Source organism: Nelumbo lutea, chromosome 1, assembly GCF_056320005.1.
Source record: "Nelumbo lutea isolate HS-2025 chromosome 1, American lotus-T2T, whole genome shotgun sequence".
Taxonomy (NCBI): Eukaryota; Viridiplantae; Streptophyta; class Magnoliopsida; order Proteales; family Nelumbonaceae; genus Nelumbo; species Nelumbo lutea.
In genome coordinates, this window is record NC_142684.1 from 74,001,112 (window position 1) to 74,026,879 (window position 25,768).

Below are 25,768 nucleotides of genomic sequence, written 5' to 3' on the forward strand. Positions count from 1 at the left end.
GTTATAAAATATATATATACTTTTAGTGGCAGTGTTAAAGAAGTTCCCGACTGCCGCTAAAAAGACTTCTAGCGGCAGCTTACAATTTATACCGGCAGTCACAAAAACTGCCGCTAGAACGTTTAAGCGATAGTAGTTTTAGCAGCAGTTTTAGGGGCTTTTAGCGGCAGTTCCACTTTTCTTGTAGTGACGTGAGGTAGATCTTATATTACGGTTGGATCATGGTGGAAGATGGGGGTATCGGTTCCCTGAATCCTCCTGATTTCACCATTTGGGTCCAGTTCGGAAGCCCAGAGGAAGAGGATCCTGGTAAAATGAAAATCTATCTGAAATCTTTACCGTGGTTTAGCAGAATTACATATACCTAGGGAGATAGTAATTTGAGTTTCACATAGGAGTGGCATGCTGTGGGTTGCCTCCAAAGGTGATATTACCTAATCCAACCATCGTGCTTCAGCATCTACTTTACAGAGAACAAACATCAAGGAAAATTCATAACGTTTTTCAATTTTAATGGTATAAAAATAAAACTTATCCTTGTGAAGCTTGATAGGCCTAACTGTTAACAGACCATTCATAGTAAGCCAGATGAGTTTATTTAATATATAATGGGCCGCTTAATTTTAATTGGTTGAGTTTGGCTTCATTCATCTTTCAGCCCATGTAGTGAGCCTAGGCTAAATCCTAAGGCCCATTTATTAAACAGGGCTAGCCCAACCTCAGTATGGTCATTTCTTTGTTCCTTCCATTTGTCACCTAGATTAGAAACAGAAGGCCAGAATGACAACGAATTAGTTAGCCTCATCCATGACACCTTGCTTGAAGGAGTAGGATGGTCAATTGGTCATGACCCTACTAAGAGGCCTTAGTAAGCAGCTGTTCTTATTACAGAATTGCTTATTTATAAAGTGTTGTTGTCACATAAACAGCACACAGGATCACTAACAGCAAATCAACATATAAAGCCTAATTCATTTACTGTTTGCAGACTTGAATAAGAACTTTTCCTGCGTTAGATCCAGAGAAGATGGACTCTAGGCTCTCCAAAAAGGTCTCAATACCGTAATAGATTTTGTGTTTAGAGACGATCTTCCCTTGCTTTAGGTGGCTCTCCATCTCCATTACAAACTCTCCAAATCGGTTCAAGTATGAAGCCAGCAAAAATCCTTCCATCCTTACTTCCTTACCCACTATATTCAATAAGTTCCGGATTCCTTTGCTCTCATTCCAAACCTAGATAGGCACACATTACCTACTTTAACCTACAACCAGCAGAATGCTAAAAGAAACAAAAGCCACACAATACATGGTTGGATTTGATTTTAAGCATTGGAAAAATTAATTAGGCTGTGTTTTGGTTTGAAGGAAAAGCAAGGGAAAGAAAAGTAAGGAAACCTATACAACCTTGTACAGGTTTCTCTTCCTTTGCCTACCTTTTCATTCAAACCAAACATAGCCTAAAGGTGTACCTGATTGTATTGAGAGATCATCCCACAAACTGGGATGCGAGCTTTGTTGTTAACATGATTCAGGACAGCCTCAAGCATCTCGCCCCCAACATTATCAAGGTAGACATCGATCCCATTTGGAAAATACCTATTGCATTAATTAAGTATCATTCAGAAATATATATATATATATATATATATATATAAAAGAGGAGTGCTAATTTTAGAGAGCAGAAAAACAAAAAATGCTGTCATACTTGCTTAAAGCATCGTCAAAATCCTTCTCTTTCTTGTAATTGAAAGCATCGTCATAACCAAACTCCTCCTTTAGAAGCTTTACCTTCGCAGAATGAAAACCATTTACAAATAATTACATAAAAAGAACTTGAAAAAAGCTCCAAATATTCATATCTCTTGGACATATAATCATAAGAAAAGAGCAATCTTGGGATAGCTAATAAACAAGAAACAATCAACTTTAAACTAGTATGGTTATTATGTTACCAAAAAAAGAAAAAGACACCAAGAAAATTAAAAAAAAGAACAAAATAGCATGCATAGAGTACTGATTCAAATATCAGAAAATTATTTTCTGTTTGTTTAGAAAATAGAATTCTATGCATGTAGGGAATGCAGATTTGCGTGGATCAGGCTTGTTTGAGGGTCCAAGGGGACTTTCATAACTGTAGTTCAAAAAGAAGGGAGTGATTTGGGCAGTATGATATTGTTCCTAATGATTAAAACAGATAAAATTATAGATAAAAAGACTTAGGAGTTGTTTGGTAGTATGATTCATTTGAAAATATCATGTCTCAGTTCATTCCAATCCACTCCGCGGTATAAAACAGTGTTCTTTGTAGATTGAACTGGGCCACCTCTTAATTTACCGTCTACTTTTTAGTATATGGACCAATCCATTCCACAGTGGCAATTGAGGGGTGGCTTAGTTGGTACATTAACTGATTTGTTCCAGCATAGATGCAGGTTTGATTCCTGCAACCACCGACTTTGGGGAGGGGACATTATTATTGTGGTGCTGCATTACTCAGTGGCCCCTATGGCGGATTTGGGTGTATCACCAAATACCAAAAAAAAAAAAAAAATCCATGCCACAGTAAAAGTAGTGTTCTTTTAGCTCAATTAATACACACACTATAGTGTAGATTGAAAGCCATCTCTTTATATATTATCCATGTTTAAATCTCATGGATCAATCCATGCCGCGGTGAAAATCAGTATTCTTTTGAGATATATCTAAATTTGGTCCACATTATAGTGTAGATTTAACTATGCCATCTCTCAATTTGTCATTTATGTTTAAATTTATGAACCAATCCATGCTACACTACATGCAATTATTTATGTAAAGTTTTATAATAAATTCTCAAGGTATGTTATAGAAAATTTTATTTGATAAAAGCATCCACATTATCAATAAAATATTAACGTTTTTAAAAACCACTTCATATGGTGGGTCCCGATAGATTGAAATGCTTAATATTTTATTTATCCATATTACCAATCTACCCCTTAATGACTAAACCATGATCTGTTATTTGGGTTGAAAGGGTTGATGGTTTGATCAACTATTGGTTGACTCAAGCAATATTTATTCTTGGTAAGTCTTTCAAAAGCCGGGTCTTTAAAAAAAAAATAAAGTAAAAAAACCGGGTCTAACTAAATTCTAAAACGGGTTCAGGGCTGGCCCAAACTGGAATGAAAAATTACACCAAGTTGGCCTGGCTCATTTCTGGCCGTAAAGCATTTATGAAGGGGATAAAACTTGGAATTATTTATAGAACCACCGGTATATATGGTCCATGTAGATAATAATTATTATGTGGAGAGGGATAAACTCTATATAATATATGTGCCCAGATGTAGCACGGTGCACGGACATAATAATGTACCTTATCGTCGGAGCCTGTGCTACCGACCACCCGACATCCTTTGAGTTTAGCCAATTGTCCGGCATACATCCCTACACCTCCAGCCGCTGCTGAGATGAATACATTCTCCCTCGGCTTCGGGTTTCCCAGTACTTCTATCCCAATCCATGCAGAGAACCCAGGAAGTCCTGTAATGCAATATTAATCGCTAATGAACATTTCTTCATGATCAAGAGATTCTTGGAATTTTGATGATTAGGTCATCAGAGGGATGAATATCACCTACCATCGATCCATGTGACTCTTTAAAATACACAGTTATACAACACTTTCTGAGCTGTGCTGTAGAATTGTTGAAGCAAATTGTTCAATAATAAAAGTAAAGCACCTCATGCAAAGTTCAAACACACCACAGCGATGATAACATATATACGTCTAGTAGAATACCTGTCACAGACTGAGTGGAAGTATAAGTGTAGTGCAGAGTGAAGACAGAAGAATGGAAAACGGAAGGGATCCGATTTCGTTTTCAATTTTCGTACGTGTGTCTCCGGATAGAATTTTAGAGGCTCTAAGCTCCTCATTCCTCAATCTTCAATGTTTATAAATTTTAAGGCAAATTTATTAAATTACTTTTAAAGTTTAGTTAGTTGATTAACTCTATCTTGTTTACATATTGTCTTAATTTTTATGACAATTGACTAATTATTCTTTTACCATTAAAGTATCATCACAATCCCCTTACATGCCACACCCCATTACTGTTATATTTTGGGAAGATGACAATAATACCCTTTCTCCAAAATTAGAGAAAAAAACAGTGATTGTCAAGATGCAACACCAGAGGGAGAGAGAGAGAGACTGCTTGGCGTATGCTTCTGTATGCTTCTCTCCTCCCCACCCCCACCTCTCTCTCTCTCTCCCTGTGTGATCGAACCAGAGATTCCATGGAAAACTTAGGTAATTAATGTTATTTATTTATCGAAAAACCTCACTAGCTGCCGCGTGGAAACGTCTGTCTTCCACGCAATCAGTGTCAAATCTGATCCAAATTTGGATTGATCAAATTTGCAGAGTTGCAAACAGAGGTCATCATTTGAGGCATGTGCTTCGGTCGTTTTTTCAGCTTTTTCAAAATTTTCATTTAATAAGTGGCAAACAGAGGTCATCCTTTGTTGTTTTCTTGCCACGTTATCATTTATCATCAATTGTCAGGTACTTTAAAACAATGCGTAAGTAGTAAAAATAGAGTTAATCAATTATCTAAACCATAAAAATTTGCTTCAAATTATATATAAGAAAAGATTATCAATCCCTAGCTATAATTCAGTTGTCGACTGGTAGCATTCTTTCTTAACTCCTGCAAATTATCATGCCTTGGAAGGAAAAGGGAACTAGGGAAGATACGAAAGTAGAAAAAAGAAAAAGCATAAATACCGAATGCACTGATGTAGTCCGGGAGGGAAACCCCTGCGTCTGGATCTATCTTCCGAAAATAAGTAGTTGGTGTTACGCAATATTCTGCCAGAGGGAAAAAGGGGGATACAACGATATCTGCTGCTTGATAATTTGGATCCTTCGATTTAATCAGCCTTCCGACCGCCATTGCTGTTATAGCCTGCAAAATAACAGTTACTGATAACAAAAGGAGGAGCAAGACTGGAGAATAATTGGCAATATTAGATCTATGTTTTTAGTCTGTGTATTAGCCGATATTAAAAAGAGGTGTTGGACGAAGACGACGAACCTGGTTCAACTCATACTGGGGGAAGTAGAGACCGCCTTGGAGGCCATTCATTCTAGTACGCATGTAGGGATCGACGGAGACATAGAGAAGCTGCACCATGGCATGGCCTTCAGGGATGGAATCCTCCGTTATAATAACCCTTGTTGTACGCATTTGGAGATGATCGGAGGTTGGGAAGCCGTTTGCCGCATACTTCGACAAAACCCATTCTCGGCTTTCCACCATCTCTTCCTCAAAATCCACCCCTTTCTCTTTCTCCATTGCCTGTATTCTTTTTTTCTAATTTACCGCCCAGCCAGGGGCATAAAAATTTACCTCGAACATCACTGTACTGTACCACTTTAGCCCAACGTCCTGTAATATTATTAAAATACCCGAAATACCCCTGATATCCAAGGCCTCCATAGAAAAACCCAGAAATACCCCTCATTTAAGCCAGAAATGCCCCACTTTAAGTTTTCTCTCTCTGACGTATTTACCACTCAACCAACCCAAATAGTTAGTTAATCGGTAAATAGTCCCTACTCACTTTCGTTCCTCCCATTGAGGAACCCAAAGTTCTTCATTTATTCCGATTACCGGCGCTCGTTATTTTTGGTTTTTCGATAATTTGTCAACATTTGCACGTTGCACAGACGAAGAGGTGAAGGCGAACTTTCTGTTCTTCCTCGGACTACAGTGAAAGAAGGTATTTAAATCAAACTTGCTACTTAAAGTTTGTCTTTGAATGTTAAATAAATGGGTAATATCTTGTTCTTGGATGAAATAATTGATGCTTTAACATATCTTGTTGCTGGACGAAATAGCTCTTACTCGCTTGTAGCTTTACATCGGAAGAATTAGTTGTCTGTAACCATTGTTTTTTGTCTGAAATATAGTATCTGATACAATCTACCCAACATTCCATTAAGTATCCTGTAACCACACTCGCATTCAAACCCCATCCACTCCGACTCCATATTTCTTACATTTATGCATGTTTTTTTTTTTTGGCTTTCTGATGACGAATTTTTTGTTTATATTTACAATTTGTTGAAGGTAGAGCACTACGAAACTCTTAATGGCACCCCATTTGGACAGCTACTTTGCATTCCACCAAGCACCTTTGACAAGGCAGTTATCATGGAGATGGTACAACGGTTGGACCTAGGTGGTGTGTATGTACCATTCACTGACTGGGACATTGCGCTAATATTGGGACTGAGGTTAGAAGGGCGTGCCGTGATCACAGATACCTCCTCGCCGGTTCCAGAGTTTATTATTCGTTTGTTTGGACTAACCGGTGATTCATCCTCCCAATTGCAGAGAACGTCCTTAGTATAGTGCATGAGAAGTCAAATGAGTTGATTGAAGATGTGGCGAAGTTGATTCTCTTGCACCTATTTGGCTCAGTGTTATTTCCACAGGGGAGCCCGTGTGAGCCTTGTGTGAGCCAGTTACATCAATGATCTGACACACATATCCGACTATTCATGGGCACGGTGTGTGCATCAATTCATTGTACATGGCCTTAATCGTGTTGTTGGTTGCACGAGCATTCCTATGAACGATGGCCAAAGGTCCTTTTCAGGCACAATATTTGGCTGTTCTGCTACTACGATGGTGTGTACATGTGACTCAACAATTTCTTGATTGTTATTTATTGGTTCCGGTTTAGTGGAAGAAAATAATTTACTGTTGGTATCTCTAATTGAATGTAATTATTTTGCAGGCATGGTTGTTTGAGCGTAATACAGTGTTTTGACCATCAAATCCCATTTCTAGACCATAGCTGATGAAGTAGGGCAAAATGGGGCATAGCGGCAGCTTCAATAGGATAGGGTTAATTCGGAAAATAACTGCTAGAACGGTTAGTATATGATTTATACTCTCACTTCGCATCGTTTCACTATTAATAATCTAGCTATTTACATTATTTATGTTGGAGCAATAGAAGTGTGGTGGTAAAAATCAAAGGAAGAAGCAAAAAAATCTTTAGAAGAGGAAAGGAATATAGTATGAATAGAAGAAGACAAGAATATGAAAAGCCCACTTTGAGTTCTTGATTTAGTTCATACTTAGCTTATTGAGCTCTGTTACCAAATGTATTGGAGTTCAAGTCACATAAAGGAGACTTTTTGATAGGAAAAGGCAACTTTCATTAGAGATAAGGAGGCTACAAATATCACCACCCATAGAATGGGTGAATTTTATAAACAATCCTAAAACATGCTCCATAGAAATAAAGAATGAAGGGAGTTATCACTAAATAAGGCATCCTCGTGAACACCAGCTTCAATGTTAAACTCCCTATGTATCCACCCCACCCATTAACACCAGCTTCAGTGTTAAACTACTCAAGTATCAACCCCAGCTTCAGTGTTAAACTTCCTAAGAAGGAGGCTACAGATATCACTACCCAAAGAATGGGTGAATCTTACAAACAATCCTAAAATAGTCTCCCTAGAAATAAAGTAGGAAGGCAATTATCACTAAATAAGGCATCCCTGTGGATAGCAACTTCACTGTTAAACTCCCTAAGTATCCACCCCACTTGTGAACTCCATCTTCAGTGTTAAACTACCCAAATATCCACCCCAGTTTCAGTGTTGAACTCTATAAGAATGAGGCTACAGATATCACCACCCAAAGAATTGGTGGATCCTAAAATAGTTTCTCTAGGAATAAAGTAGGAAGGGATCTATCACTAAATAAAGCATCCCTATGATAATAGCTTCGATGTTAAACTCCCTAAGTATCCACCCCACTTGTGAACACCAACTTCAATGTTGAACTCTTTGAGAAAGTGGGTACAGATATCACCACCAAAGAATGGGTGGATTCTAAAACAATCTCCCTAGAAATAAAGTAGGAAGGGAATTATTCCTGTGAACAGCAGGTTCAGTGTTAAACTCTCTAAGTATCCCCCCCACCTGTGAACACCAGCTTCTGTGTTAAACTCCCTAAGAAGGAGGGTATGGATATCACCACCAAAGAATGGGTGGATCCTAAAATAGTCTCCCGATAAATAAATTAAGAAGGAAGTTATCCCCGTGAACAACAGCTTCAGGGTTAAACTTCCGAAGAAGGAGGCTACAGATATCACCACCCAAACAATGGGTGAATCATACAAACAATCCTAAAACAGTATCCCTAGAAACAAAGTAGGAATGTAGTTATCATTAAATGAGGCATCCTTGTGGACAACAACTTCAGTGTTAAACTCCTTAAATATCCACCCCACCTGTGAACTCCAGCTTCAGTGTTAAACTACCCAAGTATCCACCCTAGTTTCAATGTTGAACTTTGTAAGAAGGAGGCTACAGATATCACCACCCAAATAATTGGTGGATCCTAAAATAGTTTCTCTAGGAATAAAGTAGGAAGGGAGCTATCACTAAATAAGGCATCCCTATGATAGTAGCTTCAGTGTTAAACTCCCTAAGTATCCACCCTACCTGTGACACCAACTTCAATGTTGAACTCCCTGAGAAGGTGGGTACAGATATCACCACCAAAGAATGAGTGGATCCTAAAACAATCTCCCTAGAAATAAAGTAGGAAGGGAATTATCCCTGTGAACAACATGTTCAGTGTTAAACTCTCTAAGTATCCATCCCACCTGTGAACACCAATTTCTGTGTTAAACTCCATAAGAAGGAGGGTATAGAAATCACCACCAAAGAATGGGTGGATCCTAAAACAGTCTCCCTATAAATAATTTAAGAAGGAAGTACCCCGTGAATAGCATGTTCAGTTTTAAACTCCCTAAGTATCCACCCCACCTGTGAACACTAGTTGCAGTGTTAACCTCCCCAAGTATCCACACCAGCTTTAGTGTTGAACACCCTATGAAGGAGGCTACAAATATCACCACCAAAGAATGGGTGGATCCTAAAACAGTCTCTCTAGAAATAAAGTAGGAAGAGAGTTATCATTGTGAACAACAACCAGCAGGTTCAGTGTAAAAGTCCCTAAGTATCCACCCCACTTGTGAACACCAGCTTCAATGTTAAACTCCCCAAGCATCCACCCCAGTTTCAGTGCTGAACTCCCTAAGAAGGAGGCTACATATATCACCACCCAAATAATGGGTGGATCGTAAAACATTATTTCTAGAAATAAAGTAGGAAGGGAGCTATCACTAAATAAGGCATCCTTGTGAATAGCACCTTCGGTGTTAAACTCCCTAAGTATCCACCCCACTTGTGAATACCAGTTTCACTGTTGAACTCCCTGAGAAGGAGGGCACAAATATCACCACCAAAGAATGGGTGGATCCTAAATCAGTCTCCCTAAAAATAAAGTAGGAAGGGAGTTATCACTGTGAACAGCAGCTAGCAGGTTCAATGTTAAACTCCCTAAGTATCCACCCCACCTGTGAACACCAGCTTCAGTGTTAAACTCCCCAAGCATCCACCCCAACTTTAGTGTTGAATTCCCTAAGAAGGAGGCTACATATATCACCACCCAAATAATGGGTGGATCCTAAAATAGTTTCTCTAGGATTAAAGTAGGAAGGGAGCTATCACTAAATAAGGCATTCCTGTGACAGTAGCTTCAGTGTTAAACTCCCTAAGTATCCACCCTACCTGTGAACACCAACTTCAATTTTGAACTCCTTGAGAAGGTGGGTACAGATATCACCACCAAAGAATGGGTGGATCCTAAAACAGTTTCTCTAGAAATAAAGTAGGAAGGGAGTTATCCCTATGAACAACAGGTTCAGTGTTAAACTCCCTAAGTATCCACCCCACTTGTGAACACCAGTTTCTATGTTGAATTCCCTAAGAAGGAGGGTACAGATATCACCACCAAAGAATGGGTGGATCCTAAAATAGTCTCCCTATAAATATTTTAGGAGGGGAGTTATCCCTGTGAACAACAACTTTAGTTTTAAACTTCCTAAGTATCCACCCCACTTGTGAACACCAGCTGCAGTGTTAACCTCCCCAATTATCCACACCAGATTCAGTGATGAACTCCCTCTAAAGGGGGCCATAGATATCACCACCAAAGAATGGGAGGATCCTAAAACAGTCTCCCTAGAAATAAAGTGGGAAGGAAGTTATCACTGTGAACAACATCTAGTAGATTCAGTGTTAAACTTCCTAAGTATCCACCGCACCTGTGAACACCAGCTTCAATGTTGAACTCCTTGAGAAGGAGGGTATAGATATCACCACCAAAGAATGGGTGACCCTAAAACAATCTCCCTAGAAATAAAGTAGGAAGGGAGTTATCCCTATGAATACCAGGTTTAGTGATAAACTTCCTAAGTATCCACCCCACCTGTGAACACCAACTTTTGTGTTGAACTCCCTAAGAAGAAGGGTACAGATATCACCACCAAAGAATGAGTGGATCCTAAAACAATCTCTCTGTAAATAAATTAGGAAGGGAGTTATTGAAGGGATATAGGATATCTATCAGATGGACGCCCAAGGATTGCGGAATAAGGGGCGAATTTCAAAAAAAAATTCTCTCCCTTCAATTGAGAATCGCATTCCCTATTTTAGAAAATCATATTTTCAAGGATCATTCTTGAACCATGAACTAAACCAGATCTGAACCAAAAGGAGTAGGGAGGGATTATATCTGATACGGAGAAATAGTATTTCCCAGTGGAAGTGTTCACGCCCAAGGAAGGATCCAAAATCTGCTCTCACTGAAGATGACGCAGTGCAAGGTGGAGCAGAATCAGTAGTGTTCTTTCAAAAGAACTTGACCATTTGCAAGAATCAGCTGGATGGCTTGTGAATACAGCTCCAAATCAGGATCAAATCATGATTACTCTTGTAGAGAGGAGGAGATCGAAATACTGGAGGTGGTGGCTGCAGGAAGGAGTTGGTGATCCAAATCATATTTGGATTAGTAGTCCCTTTAAGTGATAATGGATAACCCTTATCTTATCTACAGATCAGATCAGCCATCTCCTAATCTAATTAAGAGGCTTCCAGATCTAAATCTTATTTAGATCTTGGACTCTCTAAATGGATAGGGTCTGGGCCCAATCCTATCAGCTGATCCATCTCAGAATTCGCTCCTTTAAGTGACTAATCAAATTAGCCCAGTTCAAAATGGGCTTAAGGCCCATTTAAGGTTATGTATTCACTTTGCCTTCCAAACTGCTGCCTAGTTGGTTTTCTTGTATGGCGTGGGACCCAAACATTGATCTACACATCAGTCACATGGGTTCAGCCCAACCTTTGTTACAAGGCCTAACCGAATACACTGTTATGGACAGTGCACCCCCTGAAACCCATCTCATGGGCTCTATGGGCCCAACACTTACCCTAAGTGGTCCCTAGGCCAAGCCACCTTGTAACACCCAAGGACTGTGGGCAGATGCAAGATTATCCCATCATGTATTATCCTCAATGGTCTTAAACTTAACCTCTCAGCCCATAATGATCATACACTGCCCGACAAGAGAGGACCTCTCCCTCGGCTGCAAGGAACAGTGTTGCACTCTCTGCTTATATGGGTCCCGGGAATTAAAACCTTTTGCAAATCATTTCGAAACCATAACATATATACTTTCATAAAATATATTTTGCAAAACAAATCTGAACGATTGAAATCGGCTGCCGACAGTCTTGGTTTCCATCAGTGAGAGTGCATCCCCGATCATTACTTTTGTCCAACAAAGGGGCCGGTCACGTCACTATGATCACCCACTCAGATGAATTCTCAGACTGTCCCAACATACCCAGGTTTTGACCCCCACTAAGGATCTCACTGATTGGTATATCAAAGATAACCCAATTCGACACCTAGTGTAGTATCATAATTGAGTCTAGGGGTCAGGTGTAACTTTTTAGTTTTGCCCATCAATCTCCACGGTCCAGGACAATACTGGAAATCTGGTCCAGTTCATAGATTCAATTAATCCTACACTATATGTGCCTAGGGTCTCACCCCGGTAGCTGAGACAAGACACCCCAACTGACTTGGTGGCACCACAGTGTCAGCCTTGTCAGGATAGGTCTCCCTAGACTGACCCACTGGCTGTGAACATTCTAAACTAACACGAGTCTCATTAAGTGTCTAGTTTAAGGGTATTACACAGAAACAAACCAATGGAACATGAATCAAATATGTAATTTTATTCATTTACAATAAACTCATAAAGTACATCATTCTAATTGTAGCTAAGGGCATACAAAACTGTCTAACAGTTCCCACTTGCACTTAGGTCCAATCAGGTACAAGCCGAAGTCCCATGTTTTCTACGTGTTTCTCAAACACTTTTTGTGATAGTGGTTTTGTCAATGGGTCTACTACATTTTCCGCTGACGCTACCTTCTGAATCAGGACACCCCCTAAACCAACAATCTCCCGGAGCACGTGGTACTTCCTCTCAATGTGCTTCAACTTTGAGTGGGCTCGTGGCTCCTTAGCCTGAGCAATGGCTCCATTGTTGTCACACAACAATGGGATGGGTGATGTGCTAGACGGAACTACTCCCAACTCGTGAACGAACTTCTTCATCCATACGACTTCTTTGGTAGCCTCACTTGCGGCAATGTACTCGGCTCGGTCGTGAAGTTTGCAGTGGACCCCTGTTTGCTGCTTTTCCAGCAAACAGCACATGATCCTATCATGAAAACATATCCAGATGTAGACTTTCTATCATCTGGATCCGACTGGAAATTGGCATCTATATACCGTTGGATCTATAGTGAGCTACCATCGAATACTAGACAAAACTCTTTTGTCCTTCGAAGGTACTTAAGTATGTTTTTCACAGCAGTCCAGTGCTCCTGCCCTGGGTTGGCCTGAAATCTGCTTACTACACTCACTGCCTGAGCAATGTCAGGACGAGTGCACAGCATGACATACATGATGCTCCCTATGGTAGAGGCATAGGGAGCGTCTTTCATGCCATCAATATCCTCAGAAGCCTTGGGAGACATCTTCTTGGAGAGAGTGGCTCCGTGCCTGAAAGGAACATTTTCTTTTTTGGAGTTTTCCATGCTGTATCTTTTGACTATTTTGTCAATGTAAGCAGATTGAGATAATCCTATTATCCACTTCGATCTATCTCTATAGAGTCGAAGACCCAGTATATAGGAGGTTTCTCCAAGATCTTTCATGGAGAATTGTTGTGAAAGCCATACTTTCGCCGTAGTCAACATTCCTACATCATTCCCAATGAGTAGAATGTCATCTACATACAGAACCAAGAAGGTAACCTTATCTCCACTGTACTTCCTGTAGACACAGGGTTCATCCAGATTTTGCTCGAAGTCAAACGATTTGACAACAGAGTCAAAACGGATGTTCCAACTTCTAGAAGCTTGCTTAAGTCCATAAATGGATCTATTAAGTTTACATACCATGTTTTCCTGACCTGCAGCAATGAAGCCTTGTGGCTGCTGCATATAGATATCTTCAGTAAGATCTCTATTCAGGAATGCAGTTTTGACATCCATCTGCCAAATCTCATAATCATGGTATGCTGCTATAGCTAGTAGGATCCTAATGGATTTAAGCATGGCCACAGGCGAAAATGTTTCCTCATAATCGATGCCCTCTTTCTGAGTGTACCCTTTCGCCACCAGACGAGCTTTGAAGGTCTCAACCCTACCATCGGGGCCCTTCTTCCTCTTGTAAATCCATTTGCAACCGATTGCTTTTACCCCAGAGGGTGGATCTACTAGAGTCCAAAGTCCATTGGTCTCCATTGAGTCCATCTCTACTGTCATGGCCTCCACCCACTTCTGGGAATCTATGTCCAACATAGCTTCCGCATAAGTCACGGGATCCTCCTCTCTAGTCAAGGTTTCCACCAGGTAACTATCCTGGTTATAACCATAACGGACTGGTGGCCTGGATACCCGAGTGGATCTTCTAGGTTGGTCACTACCTGGAACTTGTGGGACATCTTCCACTGCTCCTGAGCTCTCCTTATCAAGAACAACTTCCTAACGATGGGTGTCCAGGATGTAATCGGTTTCCAAGAATTGTGCATTTCGACTACATAACACTTTCTGCTTACTTGGGTCATAGAATATGTAACCTATAGAGCCTTTTGGGTATCCTACAAGCAGGTAATGGCTGGTCTTGGATTCCAACTTGTCTGCACTTGTTCTTTTAACGTGTGCTGGACAACCCCAAATCTTCAAGTGTCTGACACTTGGTTTCTTTCCGGTCCAAAGTTCATATGGAGTGTTAGAAACGGATTTGGTTGGAACCCGATTCAGCACGTAAATCGCAGTCTCTAATGTGTAACCCCAAAAGGATGTGGGTAACTCTGAGTGTATGAGAAGCGACCGGACCATATCCAATAAGGTCCTATTCCTCCTCTCTGAAACACCATTAAGTTGTGGTGTAGCAGGAGGAGCTAATTGTGATACTATCCCATTGTCCTTTAAGTAGCCCCTGAATTCGTCAGAGAGATACTTGCCACCTCGATCTGATCGAAGGGCTTTAATTTCTCTCCCTGACTGTTTCTCGACATTTTGTCTAAACTCTTTGAACTTTTCAAAGGATTCAGACTTATGTCTCATTAGGTACACGTAACCATATCGTGAAAAATCATATGTGAAGGTGATGAAATACACGTGTTGATTTCGTGTCCTAACACTCAGGGGACCATATACATCAGTATGTATTAGGTCAAGTGTGCCTGTACGTCTTTCAGGCTTACCGTTAAATGGCTGTTTCGTCATCTTGCCTTGTAGGCAAGGCTTACAAGTGGGAAGATCTTCTACAATTAGAAAATCCAAAGGACCATCCTTTACCAACCTTGTGATTCGGTCAATGCCGATGTGGCCAAGTTGGTAATGCCACAAACACGTGGGATTAACTGTATCACGGGCTCTCTTCTTGGAGATTTCAACCGATGTAGTTTCGATTATGTTAGTTTCTAGAGAAGGATGTAGAACATAGAGACCGTTCTCCAGTTCCCCGTATGCGATGAATCTGTTATTTCTTTTAATAGTAATCGTATTACTAAAGAAGACAGAATAACCATCTGCACACAGTTTTGAGACAAAAATCAAATTTCTCCTTAAATTTTGTACATAAAGACAATCTTTTAGTACAATTGTTCATTCTCTAAAAAATAACTCCACGGTTCCTATGGCCACGGCTGCAACAGTTGTAGTAGTCCCCAAGTAGAGTGTGACTTCTCCTTCACTCAGCCTTCTGCTTACCTTGAACCCCTGCAGTGACTTACACGCATGAGTTGAAGCCCCGAAGTCAATACACTAGGATGTAGAAGCTTCCAATAAATTTGTTTCTATAACACAAGATTCAAAATTACCTTTCTTGGATTCCAGGTAGGCAGGACAGTTCCTTTTCCAGTGGCCGGTCTTCTTGCAAAAGTGACAGGCATCCGATGCTATGTCTTTCTTCTGCTTCTTGGGTTTGGCAGCCTTCTTCTGGGGCTTTCTCTTTGCCTTCCTTTTCTTGCCCGATTTGCCAGTTTCAACAAGTATGGCAATGGGCTCATCCTTTTTAATCAATTCTTTGGCCCTCTGCAACATATTGCTGAGTTCCTACAAGCTGACGTTCAACTTGTTCATGTTGTAGTTCATGATGAATGGATTAAAGGATGGAGGCAGAGAGTTGAGAATAATATCAATCTGTGTTACCAGATCTAGCCCGAATCCAAGAGCCTCCAGTTCGTTGATATAACCCATCATCTGGAGACAATGGTCGTGAACTTGTTGGCTCTTGGACATCTGTGCGGTCATGAACTGTTTCAAGACCTTCTGTCGAGTAGGACGATTCTGCTCTTCGTACATTGTCTTGAGACTATCCAATACGTCCTTGGCAAGTTCAATATGATCGAACTGCCTTTGAATTGGATTGTCCAAGGAGGTAATGATATAGCAGTAGGCAAGGAAGTTTTTCTCCTCCCATTCTTGGTATTCTCTTCTACGGGCCTCAGAAGCCCTATCTCCTGGATGATCCGGGGCAGAATTCTTGGCTACCTTATCCAACTTTTCAGAGGTTAAGACCAACATAAGGTTCCTGTACCAGTTGGCATAGTTTGGACCCTTAAGCTTGTTGTCGTCAAGAAGCTTTGCAAAAGATCCGTTTGCCATTTTCTGATAAAAGAGCAAACATCAGTCCACAACCTAATTTGATTCATGTTCATTACATAGATATGGATTTTAATCTACGTTCCATTTCCATTTATTCATCTCTGAGTTTTCCCTCCTTTCTCAGTGACAGAGACTACGGGTTGTCTTTGGAAATGTGGGAAATCACATTAGGTGCATGGAACCAACTGCTTCAGCTGCATAACTCCACCACCTTTATGTGAAGGATCATATCCACTCATCATATGAGTTTTCCCTTTGGCCTCTGTCAGACAAGGTTCAGAGCCATTTTCAAGTAAACCTTTCTGTCCAGTGAGTGCTTACCCATCATATTCGTGAACACCAAGGTACTGCGAGAGAGTTCCCATTTTCTGGTGAAGCCCCTCCCACATCGGTCTATGACGCCCCTATCATCTTATGAAACACTTAGACAAGCCCAACAGCAAATGGATAGCCCATTTTCTGATGCGTTTCCTCATTACTGAAGGACCCATCATCATGCTAATGATGGAAGGCCTTTAGAGAGTTCATCATATGAATCTCCGTATCGCATGCACTCATATTAGCTAGAGGGAACAGTTAATTACGCCCTAGTTTGATTTAGGTCAAACCAAAGTGGCTCCCACTGACTTTCATAAAGTCAGATTTCGGTAAGCCTAAATCGGCTAGGGTTCTGCACGTAACCTCTTGATGAGGTGTGGGTCCCACCACTGAGGGAGGTCATCCAATGACCAAAAGGGACACCATGGCAAACCTCTTGATGAGGTGTGGGTCCCACCACTGAGGGAGGTCATCCAATGACCAAAAGGGACACCATGGCAATGATGTGCATTCAGCCATGGTGTGTGCAAGAGCTACTGTTGATTGAGCATGGGCCAAGCACTTATGTCCCATGTACGTAGCACATCACACATCCATACATCTCATGCAAGGATAAATTGATCCAATCAATTAATCATCTATAAGGCCCATTGGAAGCTTGTTTTAAATCCATAATATTAACCATTAATATTATGTAGGTATATAGGCTGAATTAGGGTTAACCAATTTGGCTCATATAGCTTTATCCTTTGAAGTGGGCTTTTAGCAGTTTTAACTATTTAAAACTGGGCCTTTATAGGTTGGGCCGAATTAACCATTTAATTAAATATCAATCCTCAGGTCCATTAGTGGGAAAATTAGGGCTGACTTTCAGCTTTGATTAAACCCTAGATTTGGTCCAAACAGTTTGAACCAATCTTGGTTCGAATGGGTCTAGGTTTTGATCTTTAATTAAATCTTTAATTCAAGAAAATAATCTGAAATTAAATACTGATAAAAGAAAATCAAGAATCAGTCTAACAAGGCTGTTCGCACAATCCATCCTACAAAACAGAGGTTAGATCACAGGTTGCAGTTTCACAAACTGCAAATTGCATGTAGCGAATGTCCCATCTGCGAAATCTTCTTCTCTGCGAAATCTCCCTTTCTGTGCCGCCATCTTCAATCCAAAAATAAATAGAAATCCTATTTCTATTAATAATTACATCAGATCGAATACCTATACATTCAGTCTATAAAATAAAAAAAAAATTATTTACAGACCAAATAAATAAATAAATCAAGAAATTGCAAATCTTGCAATTTTCCCTACGCAAACCAAGAATTCGATCTCCTCTTGTATGAACAACCCATAAATCAAGAAAATCATAAAGAATTATTCTATACAATAATCAGATTTATATAAAATTAATTTCAGATTATTTTCCCATCAATTTTGGGAACAATTTTCCCAAAACCCATATCTGGGCAAATCGGGTAGAACGCCTTCTGCCCATTTGCGCAAGTTCAGATCTGAAGCAGATTGGTTCAAGATTTGAACCATGGCTCTGATACCACTAAAGGGATATAGGATATCCATCAGATGGACGCCCAAGGATTGCGGAATAAGGGGCGAATTTCAAAAAAAATTTCTCTCCCTTCAATTGGGAATCACATTCCCTATTTTAGAAAACCATATTTTCAAGGATCATTCTTGAACCATAAATTGAACCAGATCTGAACCAAAAGGAGTAGGGAGGGATTAAATCTGATACGGAGAAACAGTATCTCCCAATGGAGGTGTTCACGCCCAAGGAAGGATCCAAAATCTGCTCCCACTGAAGATGGCACAGTGCAGGGTGGAGCAGAATCAACAGTGTTCTTCCAAAAGAACTTGACCCTTTGCAAGAATCAGCTGGATGGCTTGTGAATACAGCTCCAACCAATCTTTTCTCCAAAAGATTGGTATCAAGATCGAATCTTGATTACTCTTATAGAGAGGAGGAGATCGAACTGCTGGAGGTGGCGGCTGCAGGAAGGAGGCGGCAAGAGAGTATTCGTAGGGTGCAGAATTCTCTCTTCTTGTGATCTCAGCTCTGAAGACAAGAATGTGTTGGTTGCATGCCTAAAAGATGCCAACCCCTCCTCCTTTTATAATCTTAAAGGGATCAGCTCCTAATCCCATTAGGAGTTGGTGATCCAAATCATATTTGGATTAGTAGTCCCTTTAAGTGATAAGGGTAACCCTTATCTTATCTGCAGATCAGATCGGCCATCTCCTAATCTAAGTAGGAGGCTTCCAGATCTAAATCTTATTTAGATCTTGGACTCTCTAAGTGGATAGGATCTGGTCCCAATCCTATCAACTGATCCATCTCAGAATTCGCCTCTTTAAGTGACTAATCAAATTAGCCTAGTTCAAAATGGGCTTAAGGCCCATTTAAGGTTATGTATTCACTTAGCCTTCCAAACTGCTACCTAGTTGGGTTTCCTTGTATGGCGTGGGACTCAAACATTAATCTACACATCAGCCATATGGGTTCAGCCCAGCCTTTGTTACAAGGCCTGGCCGAATACACTGTTATGGACAATGCACCCCCTGAAACCCATTTCATAGGCTCTATGGGCCCAACACTTACCCTAAGAGGTCCCTGGGCCAAGCCACCTTGTAACACTCAGGGACTGTGGGCAGATGCAAGATTAGCCCATCAGGTATTATCCTCAATGATCTTACACTTAACCTCTCAGCCCATAATGATCATACACTGCCCGACAAGAGAGGACCTCTCCCTCGGCTGCAAGGAACAGTGTTGCACTCTCTACTTATATGGATCCCGGGAATTAAAACCTTTTGCAATTCATTTCGAAACCATAACATATATACTTTCATAAAATATATTTTGCAAAACAAATCTCAATGATTGAAATCGGCTGCCAGCAGTCTTGGTTTCCATCAGTGAGAGTGCATCCCCGATCATTACCTTTGTCCGACAAAGGGGCCGATCATGTCACTATGATCACCCACTCAGATGAATTCTCAGACTGCCCCAACATACCCAGGTTTTGACCCCCGCTAAGGATCTCACTGGTTGGTATATCAAATACAACCCAATCCGACACCTAGTGCAGGATCATAATCGAATCTAGGGGTTGGGTGTAACTTTCCAGTTTTGCCCATTAATCTCCAAGGTCCAGGGCAATACTGGAAATCTGGTCCAGTTCATAAATTCAATTAATCATACACTATATGTGTTTAGGGTCTCACCACAACAGCTGAGACAAGCCACCCCAACTGACTTGGTGGCACCACAGTGTTAGCCTTGTCAGGATAAGTCTCCCTAGACCGACCCACTGGCTGTGAACATTCTAAACTAACACGAGTCTCATTAAGTGTCCAGTTTAAGGGTATTATACAGAAACAAACCAAGGGAACATGAATCAAATATGCACTTTTATTCATTTACAATAAACTCATAAAGTACATCATTCTGATTGAAGCTAAGGGCATACAAAACTGTCTAACTGTTATCCCCGTGAATAGCAAATTTAGTGCTAAACTCCCTAAGTATCCACCCCACCTGTGAACTCCAACTGTAGTGTTAATCTCCTCATGTATCCACACCAATTTCAGTGTTGAACTCCCTATGAAGGAGGCTACAAATATCACAACCAAAGAATGGGTGGATCCTAAAACAATCTCCCTAAAAATAAAGTAGGAAGGAAGTTATCACTGTGAACAACATCTAGTAGGTTCAGTGTTAAACTCCTTAGATATCCACCCCACCTATGAACCCCAGCTTCAGTGTTAAACACCCCAAGCATCCTCCCCAACTTCAGTGTTGAACTCCCTTAGAAGGAGGTTATAGATATCACCACCAAAATAATGTGTGGATCCTAAAACAATTTTTTAGAAATAAAGTAGGAAGGGAGCTATCACTACATAAGGCATCCCTATTAACAGCAGCTGTGCATTTAGGTTGAGAAAGATATCTTTTGCTCCAATCAAAAAGTGTGATACAGCCCATGGCCCACTACCATGATCAACAATAGCCACATAATTGAATTAGCCGAATCTCCTTCTATAAGCCTAGATCTCTTGCTATAGCCATTTAATCAGAATAAATTTGTTTTTTTTTTCTCCGTTGACATATTCCCAAACCACCTTCCTCCTCCAAGGGGCATTCCAAGATAATAGAAAGGGACCCCTCAGATTCCAACTCCCAAAGACAACCCACTTCATATAGAAGACAAAACATAAAGGAAAGTTACAAAACTACCACTTAACTTTTCAACAACTTATATTTGTAGGTGTTTGATACCCTATCCCCAGCCGATTATGAGTTGGATCTACTTGTTAGTGCCCCGACATTTCCCGACGGCGATGGTGGAGAGACACAAACTTCTTTTTGTGATCCATACAACCATGTAAGTATGCATCATTCATTTTGATTATATAATCCACATTTTCATTGATATTAAAAATTACTAAATATGTTGGAATGTAGGCCCCACTCCCCATTGCTGTTGTGCCCGTCGAAGTTGGGCGAAACTCAGGGCATAGTGTTGACACTATTTCATATCGTTCCAGGACAGTCGTACGTGGAATTTAATAGGATTTTGTTTGAAATTAGTATTTTTGCTTTAAATGTCTAAGTTGGTGCTGTGATGTTGTTGTGATCTTGATGATGCAAGGTGTGTGTGCACGTTGCGTCGAATCGATTGAGTTTGAGCAGCTTAGTTTGAAAGCATCCCTAGCAGCTTAGTTTGAGCAGGTGGTAGAAGGTGGACCCATTGGCATGGGTAGCATTTGCACAAAAAGACAGAATGGCGACAGATGATTTGCAATTGGTCCATAATTTCTTGCACAAGGAGATTTGGAAGTAAGAATTTTTTATTGGTTCACAAAACATAACAATAATCATGCACTGAATCTACCGACTATGCTTTGTAAGAATGCTGAACATCCTTTTGTATATTTGTTTTTTTTTAGGGATGCGTATGTGCTTAAGAACGAAAATTGTTTACTAAGTGATGCAAACCTCCTCTCCCTTTTTCTTAAATATGCATTGTAATTGGTTATTGATTGTTTGTTGATACATTATCTTTATTGTGTGTAGGTTATAGACGTGTACGACAACCTATTGTAGACATGCCTGCAGTGTCTCAAGTGAAATACACTTTTTGCAAATGCAACGCTTTTTTGGTTTCCTTTACTTGGGGATTTGCAACGAATGGGATGCTCAAGAAGTTGAAACCATGGTTAGAACCAATTGCGAAGAAGCGGGTGCAGAAAATCTTCATACCCATTAATGATCACTATCACTGGTAACTACTTGTCATTGATCTAGTACAGAAGAGGTTTCTCTCGTATAGCTCTATCCATGGGGCAGTCTACAAGGCGTTTGAAGATAAAATGGTATGCATCTTCAACGTTAGATAAGTCTTGTGACGTTGCATCTCTAAATTGGTATCCTAACACTGTTTTTATTTTATTTTTTATCGCAACATAGCATCAAATTTACAAGACGGTTCTCAGCGATGTTATTAGTGGCATTGGTGGGTGGCCTCCTGAACCTTCCATTTGGGCTCCCTGCCAGGAAGGTGGAGACGATTGTGGTGTTTTTGTTATCAAGTATATGGATTGTCTGTCTAGGTCGGCGACGCTTGATTTCTCATCGGTGCGTATACTCATTATTATGTATATGATCTAATGTTTATGTTGTCCATTAATCCAAACTCATGCACATTTCGGGTGCTTTCAAATCCAGGACACGATTGGAGTAATTCGATGGGAGATCTGTGTTCAACTACTTTGGGATAAACTAAGGTAGAATGTCCATACATCAGGTGCGGGTATGCTACTCATTATATATCTTGTTTATCTTCAGTTCACCTATTCTTATTATTAGTTCATGTGATCAATTTCCTTCATTTGACCACCCATTGGTGTATTTGTTTGGCTAGAACAACGAGTAACTGATCAGAGACATTAATAACCAAAAGTCTTTTGATCCCATGAAAGCTTGATGCACACGACATAGAAGCATCTAGTATGCTTTTTTTTTTTTTTTTTTGTTTGTATTTCTCTCTTCCCAAATCCCGTTAGTTTATCATATCCCCACTTCGCAAAGCATAACCATAAATTGATCTTCTTCTTTTTGACCAGCATCATCATCAAAAACCTAATCAGTATGGAATAAATCCAATCATCAATTACTGATTTGCCAAGGAGGGAAGATGATGAAGGAGAATAGGCAGATGTTGGAATACTTTCGACCTGCAACAAATTCCAGGGACCAGTCCAAGTTTGAGGGTGAATCATTTATCCTTCAATAAGTATGGGTTGAAAGAGGAGCAGTGTTGACAATCAGAAAAACAACGAAACCAATGTGATGTTGCCAAAAGAGCTTGCAAGCCGCTCTACACATGTCCACCCATTAAACTGAATATAGTTGCAACTGAAGTACATAGCGTTAGGTAGACAGAAATTTGAGCAGCTTTACAAGGAATAAGGATGTCAAATGTGTAAACTTCATAAACATTCTCGTTTAAATGTATTTTTGTTTTTTAAAGGTGCTTTATATTAGAACTCAAGCCAACAAAACATATTCTTCCACTTTTGGTTTCCCATAGGGATACCTTGTGCACCGAACTGTTAAACTTTCTATTCACATAAACAAAAGAGATATCACCGTATTTTGAAACCAACAATACCGCTCTTACACAAAAAATAAATCCATTTGCATGAGTAGGGAAAAATGACATATTCTTATTGCATTTTATGCTGGAGTGCTTGAACAACTTTCTCACTGGGAGATTTCTGATGAGGCCTGAAATAATGGCATATAACTCAGCTTGGATGACAGATGAAATAAGATCCACATTTTGGAAAGAAATACAACACCATAAGAATATAGGGAGTTTGAGATTTTTCCAGCATCATATAATGGCAATAAGATCCACATTTTGGAGTATGTTAAGGGTAACTTTGTACAATACATCTATTAGTTTGATAATAGTTCCCAACTTGGCTGACGTCCTTTTACATCAACATTCCAAGACATTAGCCTTCCAAACGTATAGGCACTAAGTTGATCCACTTCACTATTTTTGTTTTGTAAAATTATGTTATTCCTTTTGTCACAAATTGTACTTAACACTGCATATGGATGGAAGACCATACACTCTCGTTGTGACCATGGGCTGTCCCTTAAGTTCCCAACACCACAAAAGATCACAAACAATCCCTGGCATTACCCGGTGGATCTCCCTTTCAACTTGATTACAAAGGACACAATAATTCAATTGTTTTTAAGAATTTACAAGCCTAGTGTAATCCACCTTTGTGGATTGCTCTATGCATGCATCGAGACGGACCGAATCAATGTTCATTATAGTGCACGTGCCATATCTCTTGGGGATTGGATCAGCCTACCTCTGGCCTCGTTGACCTTCGAACGTGGGTAGATGCGTCCGATAGGTTTGGAAGTTTGGTTTGCATCACAACATTATTTTTGTGTGTTTCAGCCTAGTGTGGTTCACATCAGATGGATTATTTTGTGCACATACCGAGATGCTCTGGCCCAACGGTTCTTATAGTGCATGTGCCGGAGGCCTTGGGGTCCTGATCGTGCGAGCCCTGAGCCCATTTTCCATCGGACGCGAGTGGACGCGGCTAATAGGTGTGGAAGCATGGTTTAATTTGCATGACATCAGTATTGTCGTGTGTTAGTTTCAGCCTATCGTAGAGGCACATACCGAGATGCTCTAGCCCAACTGTCCTTATAGTGCATGTACTGGAGGCCTCAAGGTCCTGACCATGCGATCCCCATGCCCATTTTCTATCAGATGCGGGCAGACATGACTGATAGGTGTGGAAGTGTGGTTTAATTTGCATGGGATCAGTATTTTTGTGTGTTACTTTCAGCCTATCATGGAGGCACATACCAAGATGCTCCAGCCCAATGGTCCTTATAGTGCATGTGCCGGAGGCCTCAAGGTCATGACCATGCAAACATCGAGGCCATTTTCCATCGGACGCAGCCGATAGGTGTGGATGCGTGGTTTAATTTGCATGAGATCAGTATTGTCGTGTGTTTGTTTCAGCCTATCGTGGAGGCACATACCGAGATGATCTGGCCCAATGGTCCTTATAGTGCATGTGTCAGAGGCCTTAGGGTCCTGACCATGTGAACCCTAGGCCCATTTTTTGTCGGGTGTAGGCGGACGGAGCAGATAGGTGTGGAAGCATGGTTTAATTTGCATGAGATCAGTATTGTCGTGTGTTACTTTCAGCCTATCGTGGAGGCACATACCGAGATGCTCTGGCCCAATGGTCCTTATAGTGCATGTGCCGAAGGCGTCAAGGTCCTAACTAGGTGAACCCCATGCCCATTTTCCATCGAACATGGCCGATAAGTGTGGAAGTGTGGTTTAATTTGCATGAAATCAATATTGTCGTGTGTTAGTTTCAGCCTATCGTGGAGACACATACCGAGATGCTCTGGTCCAAGGGTCCTTATACTGTAGGTGTTGGAGTCCTTGGAGTCCTGACCATGCGAACCCTAGGCCCATTTTCTGTCAGATGCGGGCGGACGTGACCGATACATGTGAAAGCGTAGTTTAATTTGCACGAGATCAGTATTGTCGTGTGTTAGTTTCAACCTATTGTGGAGACACATACTGAGATGCTTTGGCCCAACGGTCCTTATAGTGCATGTGTCAGAGGCCTCGGGGTGCTGACCTTGCGAACCTCGGGCTCATTTTCTGTCGGATGCGGGCGGATGCAAGCGGACGCAGCCGATAGGTGTAGAAGCATGGTTTAATTTGCATGGGATCAGTATTGTTGTGTTTTACTTTCAGCCTATCGTGGAGGCACATACCGAGATGCTCTGGCCCAATGGTCCTTATAGTGCATGTGCGGGTGTCCTCAGGGTCTTGACAATGCGAACCCTAGGCCCATTTTCCAACGGATGCGGCCGATAGGTGTGGAAGCGTGGTTTAATTTTCATTAGATCAGTATTATTGCATTAGATCAGTTTAATTTCCACTTCAACAAAAGCTTCTCGCAGCAGAATCCAAATCATAACTTCAGTTACGGGCTACGTGCATAAGTCTCTCCCCTTCACCTACCTTGGGATCCCCATTGGTAAGGGCCGAGTGAAAGCAGAAGAATTTGATGGGATTGTGTAGAAAGTGGCAACAAAAATTTTAGGTTGGAAGGGAAAAATGATTTAAGCGGGAGGTAAGTTTGTCTTAATTAGACATGTGTTGAGCAGTATTCCGATATACTTGATGTCGGCAGCTGCAACTCCCAAGAAGGTTATCAAACACCTAGATCAATTGATG

General features: G+C 40.7%; 2 protein-coding genes across 8 annotated transcripts; one reads left to right on the forward strand and one right to left on the reverse strand.

Moving 5' to 3' along the window:
• Positions 1-865: 865 nt before the first annotated feature.
• On the reverse strand, positions 866-5,345 carry LOC148875363 (2-alkenal reductase (NADP(+)-dependent)-like). Its single transcript, XM_088964500.1, has 6 exons — positions 5,085-5,345; positions 4,775-4,955; positions 3,359-3,525; positions 1,706-1,788; positions 1,470-1,596; positions 866-1,233 (listed from the first exon to the last, which is right to left on the reverse strand). Exons 1-6 carry the CDS (start codon positions 5,343-5,345, stop codon positions 976-978), a joined length of 1,077 nt encoding a protein of 358 aa, XP_088820626.1. The 3' UTR covers positions 866-975.
• A 70-nt stretch (positions 5,346-5,415) lies between these two features.
• On the forward strand, positions 5,416-23,050 carry LOC148875364 (uncharacterized). Of its 7 annotated transcripts, none has more exons than XM_088964509.1 (12): positions 5,416-5,772; positions 6,123-6,686; positions 6,796-6,933; positions 20,729-20,845; positions 20,926-21,015; positions 21,113-21,300; positions 21,411-21,448; positions 21,538-21,836; positions 21,931-22,098; positions 22,189-22,267; positions 22,385-22,470; positions 22,587-22,992. In XM_088964509.1, the coding sequence occupies exons 3-6, from the start codon at positions 6,874-6,876 to the stop codon at positions 21,161-21,163; spliced, it is 318 nt and encodes a 105-aa protein (XP_088820635.1). In that variant the 5' UTR covers positions 5,416-5,772; positions 6,123-6,686; positions 6,796-6,873; the 3' UTR covers positions 21,164-21,300; positions 21,411-21,448; positions 21,538-21,836; positions 21,931-22,098; positions 22,189-22,267; positions 22,385-22,470; positions 22,587-22,992. The 7 variants fall into 7 exon arrangements, with proteins under 7 accessions (XP_088820635.1, XP_088820637.1, XP_088820634.1 ...); XM_088964510.1 differs by lacking the exon at positions 21,411-21,448 and having other exon boundaries at positions 5,586-5,772; positions 6,123-6,289; positions 6,390-6,686; XM_088964511.1 differs by lacking the exon at positions 22,385-22,470 and having other exon boundaries at positions 22,587-23,050.
• Positions 23,051-25,768: the final 2,718 nt, after the last annotated feature.

Excerpts from the sequence above, each read along its gene's own strand:
- LOC148875364 (XM_088964511.1), top strand. The coding sequence starts at position 6,874 with ATGGGGCATAGCGGCAGCTTCAATAGGATAGGGTTAATTCGGAAAATA. Across the intron at positions 6,934-20,728 it reads GGAAAATAACTGCTAGAACG|GTGTTTGATACCCTATCCCC; the intron begins GTTAGTATATGA and ends TTATATTTGTAG. Across the intron at positions 21,016-21,112 it reads CATATCGTTCCAGGACAGTC|GTGTGTGTGCACGTTGCGTC; the intron begins GTACGTGGAATT and ends TGATGATGCAAG.
- LOC148875363 (XM_088964500.1), bottom strand. The coding sequence starts at position 5,345 with ATGGAGAAAGAGAAAGGGGTGGATTTTGAGGAAGAGATGGTGGAAAGC. Across the intron at positions 1,789-3,358 it reads GCACAGGCTCCGACGATAAG|GTAAAGCTTCTAAAGGAGGA; the intron begins GTACATTATTAT and ends CATTCTGCGAAG. Across the intron at positions 1,597-1,705 it reads TTTGACGATGCTTTAAGCAA|GTATTTTCCAAATGGGATCG; the intron begins GTATGACAGCAT and ends TTAATGCAATAG.